The sequence below is a fragment of the Nymphaea colorata genome, chromosome 8 (assembly GCF_008831285.2).
Source record: "Nymphaea colorata isolate Beijing-Zhang1983 chromosome 8, ASM883128v2, whole genome shotgun sequence".
Taxonomy (NCBI): Eukaryota; Viridiplantae; Streptophyta; class Magnoliopsida; order Nymphaeales; family Nymphaeaceae; genus Nymphaea; species Nymphaea colorata.
The window spans coordinates 20,573,946-20,581,975 of NC_045145.1; the positions used below are offsets into that span (position 1 = coordinate 20,573,946).

Below are 8,030 nucleotides of genomic sequence, written 5' to 3' on the forward strand. Positions count from 1 at the left end.
TCTCAAGCAAGCAAAGGCTTCATCGACAGAAGTTTTTAATCCAACGACCAATCCAAGACCTCTTTAGAGAGAGATCCAGTAAGTCAACCCTTGAGAAGCTAATCTGAATTCTTCCAAGTGACAAAATCTAGATTAAGAGTCCTGCGAGCGGCAGTTCACTCAATTGAATGGTAGCAGCAGCCATTGGTACTTCCCCATCAATGAAGCCCATTAAATCTTGGCTTTCAATGAGACCAAGAATTTGGGTTACTTTTTTCATGTGAGTTTCAGAGAAACAAAATTTGCAACATTCACTATTTAAGGATAAGGGTACTTAGCTGCAGACGCAAAAGAAAAACAAGCTCTAGATGCCATGGTGGAGAGGATCAAAAACTGATTTCCTTACAGATGTTGCTCTGATACCATGAAAAAATGACAGGAAAACTGATTTTAACGTGGTTCAGACCTTTGCATCCTACATCTATGAGAGCTCACACACCAAAAAATTCTAAGTGTGCTTATTTACATTATGATCTCATTTCATATATGAATTTGTGAAGGAGAAAAGTTACTAAAACAATTTTGCATGGGGGAGAATAATTTCTCATTCACACATGGAGTGAAGTGGCTTTGGATAACTACCTTGGAAACATTATTTTGATTTTCAAATAAATTTCTAATTTGGTGTGCCTGCCCTCAATTCATGTTATCTTGACCAACTGTAGAAAACTGATTGCCATTGTTATCTCTATCATCATTATCAGCTGCCATCATATCACCTTTTGTTTTGTGTTGATCACCAATGCTCTCATGAATTTTGTTCTCACCATTATCGCTAACAATATATATATATATATATATGTATATGTATATATATATATATATTAGTGCCTTACATATATAAGTATCTCTAAAGGAGTGCCCCTCCAACCAAACTTTCTAACTCTATCACTAGATTGGATGTACGAGGAAGGGGGAGCTACAGATCTAATAGATTGGATTTGTGAAGGGAAAAAGAAAAGCTCATCAGGGCTGCCCAATGAGTATGATGGAGGGCCCTGATGGGCTATCAGATGGACAATTGAATAGTTGCTTCACCATTCAGACTTAATCTTTTCCTCCTTCCCCTCCTCCCCCTCTTGTCTCTTCGTGGTATGCTTCATGAGGATGTGGTCTATTTTGAGGCGGATTTGGCCTTGATAGTGCCTGCCATTTTGTCTTCCCTATAGGTGCAGGTTCCTTCCAGCCATGTTCGTGACATTCACACTTTCTTGATCGATCGTGTGGCGCCTGTGTCCTGGCTTCCTTTGCTGCTCAATTTCGTCCTTTGGCACATCGAGCATCATGCTGGCAACCTCCTTTGTTTGCATGCTTAGCTTGATAATCTCTTCTTTTCATTTCCAGAGCTTGTTCCATGCATTAATTGTAAGTGTTCTTTGTCATTTTTTCTATTGCTTGTTTCGGTTATTTGCATTGGCTTTAGTGGCCTCTCTCTCTCTCTCTCTCTCTTCACAAATTTTCGTGCACCAATTTGGTTACTGACGAAAATGTCTTTGGTTAACAAAAAAAGGAACTTTTCGTAGGGAAACAAAAAAATTAAAAGCCTTAAAAAAACACTTTTTTAAAAATGTTTTCCAAAATATCCCTACTCCCTGCCTTTTTTGTTTTGGCGTATATGTGTTACATGCGCCATGCATCGAGCGGTGCACGCAACTCATTCTCCTGGGTTGGTTGGCAGGTTGTGGGCAGAACCCTTACTCAATGGCCAGGACTCCAGAACAGAGAGGACTTTGGGCCTCTTTTCCAACAGGTAGGTTAATCTTTCACTTACCAAAATGGATAAAGATAAGATTGCATAAAGAGTTTTAGATAACAGATAAGGTTGCATCAAAAGACAAGGAGTCCACCAACTACTTGTGGATTCTTCTAGAAAGAAAGAGCAACAAGAGGAATGTTCAGGACACACGTCATCTGATTATATGACCTGCTGAGGAAGAGAATGGTTATGTTTTCTACTTTCCATTGCCCAAACACAAGAAGAAAAGGAACCGAGGCAAATTTTCTTGTCTCAGTGGATATCTTTTCCTGGAAATTAAGTCGTTTAACTTCATGCTGGCAGCAGAACAAGTTAGGTCGTTCTGGGATGCTCAACTCCCATATACCGGATGATTTGAACTCATCGGAACATAAAATTCAACCCATGAAAGTCAACAGAAATCTGAGATCTCTAATGGGGAATTATATCTATTGCTGGAAAGAGGACGAATATTTAATGCATGCAACCTCAATCCATGGATCTAAACTCACATGTCGTCTTCCTTCTCCCTTCTCTCCTTGTTAAGTTCAGATCCATGAATTTTGGCAGATGAAGGGGACCTTGAATTTGCAGAACAGTGGAATTTAAGGTGGACGGTCCATCAGATCCAGGGAAATCGAAAGCCACCTGAGCAATATGGATCAAGCTGAACAAAAGCAGGCTATGCATCTAGGCATTGTAACAATACAAGAGCCTTTGATGAAAATGCCGTGGAAGGAAGAATTGGAAAGTGGGTCCAAGGAATGAAAGTCGCCACCTCCAGAAAGAGGCAATGGCGAGGTCCCACTACCTTGTCGGGCCATCCATGCCTGTCGGCCCCATTTCAGGCTTTGTCCGGCTTCGCTTCTATTTGAAGGAGAAGGGTCGACAGTGGGGGAGCCACTGCATCGCGGGTTTCGCCTGAAGAAATAGCAGACAATTTTCCGGCCGGCATATATTATTCTCACCATATTACAGCTGAGGAGGAGAGGACCCACACCACCCGTATGTGTCGGAACGGGACACGAACGATTTTACTATGGGATGAACTCACAGGAGTAACTGCTTTGCTATTTTAAAAGATGACCAGGAAAATCGGATGCAGTGCAAAGGCACACATAATTTTTGGCTGAGAATCAACCATATATTTGGGGGGCGTTTTACGTAATATAATTATACAAAATTTTAGAACAAACCAATATATATATTAAAAAATTTTATTGGACTGCATGGGCACTTGCCTACTTTTGCCCACATGTATATCCACCCATGATAAACTGTATTAAATCTGCCATTTATCTCAAGGGATGCAGTATAGCTGATCAGGTGAGTCTACCCTGTGACTCGGCTCAACTTGTCCTCCTTTATTAAAGATACAAATTCAATTGTTAAAAATCAAGCAATATTAACGAAATTGATTGAGTTTTCTTAATGTTTTTGTATTTGACATGCTAAATTGCAATAATCATGATCATGACACGTTAAGAGCACATTGCCATTTCTATTTTCGGTTCTATGAGTCTTATTCTCCTACATCTTATGAAAGCAGAGAAAGATTGGGTACCAAGCGAAAGGTGCATTTACCACCTTATCTCATGCACCAAACCAACCATTCCTGGTCTTAAGAGACATGGGGAAGAAGGGTGCTTTCCTCTTCTCCTTCAGGTGGTAATGGTTCTTAAGTGGTCGTTTGATAATTGTTTCTACCGCACGCCTCATGACTCCGCCACTTTGTACATTTTATTTCTTGTCAGTTTATTTCTTGTCAATGAACAAAATGGGCACCTTGACTCCGCCACTTATACATTTTATTTCTTGTCAGTTTATTTCTTGTCAATGAACAACATGGCAACCTTTTGATAGTTCGTAATCCTCTCAAACACTCTGAGTCCGCCATTTGTCTGCCGTTTGTGCTTATCTCTTGTTTTGTTTCTTGTCAATGAACAAAATAGGCATCGGCTTTATTTCTTGTCATTGAACAAAATAGGCATCGGCCAACTTGTGATGACTCTTAATCCAGCCTGCCATTTGTTCTTATCTGTGCTTATCTTATTTCTCTGTAAATGAACAAAACATGCATCGGCCAACTAGTGATTTTGTTTGAAATTTCATACGTTAAATTTGGCAGGATTGCTCAGTGAAGAACCGGAAAGCGCCTATTTTGTCTTTCTCTCTTTACAATAATGCAATCCAAATGACCCTGCTTTTTGTCTACCTTCGTAGAAATTTCTGTCTCTCTCTCATCGTCTGTTGCATGTTGTTCGTCCCTCTCTCTCTCTCTCTCTCTCTCTCTGCATGTTGTTGGTTCGGAGCTTCTTGCAGTTCTTAAGGCACATCGCAAATTGATTTTCTGGCTTTTATTTTCGCGTCTGTGCTTTCCTGGTGTTGTGTTTTCTCATCCAACTTTCTTTTTCAGGTGTTTTCATCCAACTCTCTTGGATGTGCTTTCTTTTAATAAAGTTCTTTTCATCTCTCTCCTTCTCTCTCTCTCCTTTTACAATAAGGGGATACGAATGACTTCTTTATACCTTCTTAGAAATGTCGCGATAGTCATTGAAAAACAAAGTCGGGGATTGATATTGAACATTTCAGCACACCTTACGCAACCTGGTGGAAGCAAACTGACAACGCTACAAGGTTGCCCGTGTAAAAAGCTCACTTCGAAGGCACAACAAAACAAAGAAAATTACTCTTAAGTGGACACCTCTTGAGATCTGCCTAAAGTTACTGCAGTGCCTTGCAATGATCCCAAAGGACACAAGTTGTCAACCAAAAGATTTCTTTGTATATTCAAGGCCAAATTGAATTTGGTTCCACTTCTATTTCAGTCTTCTGTGTGAAATAAAAAAGTATACGCTTAAATCGAAGAGCAAGATTATCGCTGCAGAAAATGCAACTGTATCGTCTCAATTATGTTACAACTGGAGACAAAGATAGACCAAACATTGGCGACAATTTTATAAATGAAAATCATAACCATCCTTGTGTAATGGATTTGTATTATTTAAATAAAACCATTGGCTATGGCCTTTCGTGATGAAGATGCCACTTTCACCATGTAAAGCCTATTATCATTTATTATTTAATACTTATTCACCAAAAGGACTGAGTCGGTTGACTCTAAACAAATTTCGACACTAAACTATGCCTTAGCAATTCCCTGTCCACCGTCCAGTGTGAATTCAGGAGGATAATACAAAAATGTAAAGCTTAAATCAGTTGCGAAACTCATTGAAGTAAAAAAAAAATAGAAACCATTAATATAAGAAAAAGCGCAATAATAATAATAATAAATATTGGGAAGTACAATCCTGTAATTAAAATTCATAAAAAATATGTGTAACAAAAAATGAGTAAGGAAGACAAATGTGTTGTTAAACGATAAAGGTCCTCCGTAAGGTTTAGCCATCAAAGTTGACAGATATGGCCTTCGGTGGTGAAGATTTCTCCTCGACCATAGTGCTTATTCTCATTTTAATACCCCCTCCTCTCATCTACAAACCAAGTAGAATGAGAGGTGCTAGGCAATATGGCGCAGTTGCTTGCACAAGACAACCAAGTTGTAATTTAACAAGGGTCAGAAAAGCAAAATTTTTCTCTTCCCTGTTACAGAAACTTTATGTTTCAACGTTTTTGCTTTTCTTTTCTGCGCGTTTTCTTCTGTTGTATGTGTTAATTGATGAAACAGAAACAAGGACGTGCCGTGCCTGACTTTGCCTCAAACTAACAAGATGGTAGTGGTGTATGGGGAGGAAAGGGGAAGGATACTCTAAAGAAGCAATAAAATCAAATTTAATCAACTAAATGGGAAAGCAGAGCAGACAGATGAAACCAAAAGAGAGAAGCAGTTCTCACAGAAAATAAAACACAAACTCGATCTTCCGCCTGAACTACATGAAGTAAAAAAGAAAGGGAGGGGAGTTGGGAGACGACGCAGTGAATGTAACAGCTCAGCGTCTCTTCGTAGCTGGCTCCTTGTGGGCGTTGAAGTAGACCGCAGCAACAGGAAGGCCCAAGCCGTACCGCGCAGCGAACGCCCTTGTGCTGAAGTTTGCTCGCGTCGGCGGCGCAGCCACCATCGCCGCCGGTGCTTGCTGCTGGAAGAGCACGAAGACGTACCTGTGTATACCAATTGGTGGCCGAGGCCCCATGTATGGAAGGATCTCCCTCCCTGCAAGAACCAACGTACATGACACTGTTAACGAGGGCCTCTCCCTTCCTCTCTCTCTCAATTATATAGATATGTATCATTTTGGTCTTAATTTAACTCCACGAAGCAGACTTCAATTAAGTTGGTGCACAAGGAAAAAGGCTGCCTCTTGAATTGCTTTCATAATTTGATAGTAACTCATTAATCACTGCACGTTAAGCAATGAAAGGAGCAAACTGCAACACATTTTCCTATTTGAAGGTACTTAAATAGCTGTCCTATACCAGTCTCGCATCGCGCGTAATCTTCTCCCAAAAAGTTGGTAGTAAAAAAATAAGCACACATACCTTGAGAAGGATCTGTAGCTCCAGGAATATCTACTACGATCCTGCATGTGCACCATTGTGAACCTCAACAACAACATCCTACCAACAGAAGGGGAAACAAAATACACGAAACCTTTTCCAGTATGCCTACCAGTGAACCCACTCACGCATGCTGGGCTCGCTAGGGCTGGGCGCATCGGGGTCCGTCATTATCTGCAGCAACAAGTAACGTTAACATACTGCTAATATGGAAGATGAACTGAAGGTTCACAAGGAAAGGACGCCGGAGAAGAGAGAAGAAGGGTTAAGAAGCGGCCACGTACCAGAGTGTATAGTCTCTCCACCCGGCCAGCTATGTTGACGGTTGGCGGGTCGACAGTCAGCGAGGGTTTGATGTCACAGCCGTTGGTAACCTGCTTGTTGCCATAGCAGATGGACATGGATACACTGGGCATGAACATATCTATGACTTCTCCAATGACCCTGCCTACTACCAACGGATCCACGGACGAAGCCATTGTTTTTTCACAAGACAGCAACAAGAAGAGAGTTCCAAGTGGAAGAAGCAAACTCTCGCAGATGCCTTTGTGGCAAGAAAGGAAAAGGGTTTGTGGGGGTTTTATAAATATCCAGGGAGAAGAAAAGAAAATCGCCTCGCATGCATAGGCGTGAGTGCACCATGTGGTGCAAGATAACGGCAGCCACTTTCTGCAGGGACTGGCATCTTGGACACATGGTATCATCTCAGACATTGCTTAGCTAAGAAGAATGTCTTTAAGAAGACACGGAAACATTGGGCGGCTCCCAAAACCGTGAAAAACTGAAAACCACGTTATCATGTCCCTTTGGACCTTCTTGCTCAAATGCTATAGCTCGAGGAAATTGCAGTAGTAGTTCAGGGCCTCGGGCAGAATTTTGATTACAGTATCGATTAGTTTTAAGTTTTTTTTTGTCTAAATATAGGTTGGTGTGAGAAAACCCAAATCCAATGAATCGGCCGGTTACTGTTTCAATTGAATCAATAAAGAATCGAAAAAACAAGAATATTTAGCCTATAACCAAATGAATATAAAGAACTGACTGAGAAAACCGTCGAAATTTTTTAACAGAATTTCTCAGTCGGGGCAAGGAGGAAATGTCATTCATTTGATAGGGTGCCAACTTGACAAAGCGGAAGTCATCAGTTCGAAACTAACTCCTTAAACCCAACATGCTTTTCTATTTTGACTTCCTCCTTCGCCTTGATACATATTCCCTAAGGTCAAAACAAGTTTTCCATCTCGACTTGCACCTTGGCCTTGATACGTAATACCTTCCTATCATCCGGTGAACCAAATCAATCAGCGAGTTATTCGCCCATTTCAGCGACACTTCAAATATCAAACGAATCAGCGAGTGACTTGCCCGTTCTTACAGAGTTTCAAGCCACACCAAAACCTTTTACAAGCACCTTTTCAGCAATGCACGAATAAATGTGCAAGATGCTACGCTAAGTCGGTTGCGAGTTCAGAAGAGGCGTCGTTTCCGTTTGGTCTTTTTCTTTTAATGGAGAAACCACCTCAAACTACAGATTTTTTTGGTTTACTCCCATACAAGCCACAATGAACCTTTGCGTCTAGAACGCCGAAGGCCCCCGATCGTTTCATTTTCTTTGGTACCCTCTAAAATCTAAAGTCCTTGTTAAAGTGAACGATGACGGACCCACCGACTTAGACAAAATATAGTACACAGAAAACGACACTCAGATGGGTTTAAAATAAGCAGTCCTTTCAGATCCGAG

General features: G+C 40.9%; 1 protein-coding gene across 1 annotated transcript; it reads right to left on the bottom strand.

Moving 5' to 3' along the window:
• Nucleotides 1–5,555: 5,555 nt before the first annotated feature.
• LOC116259059 (protein MOTHER of FT and TFL1) lies at nt 5,556–6,962 on the bottom strand. Its single transcript, XM_031636662.2, has 4 exons — nt 6,574–6,962; nt 6,402–6,463; nt 6,272–6,312; nt 5,556–5,945 (listed from the first exon to the last, which is right to left on the bottom strand). The coding sequence occupies exons 1-4, from the start codon at nt 6,766–6,768 to the stop codon at nt 5,725–5,727; spliced, it is 519 nt and encodes a 172-aa protein (XP_031492522.1). The 5' UTR covers nt 6,769–6,962; the 3' UTR covers nt 5,556–5,724.
• Between the last annotated feature and the right edge of the window lie 1,068 nt (nt 6,963–8,030).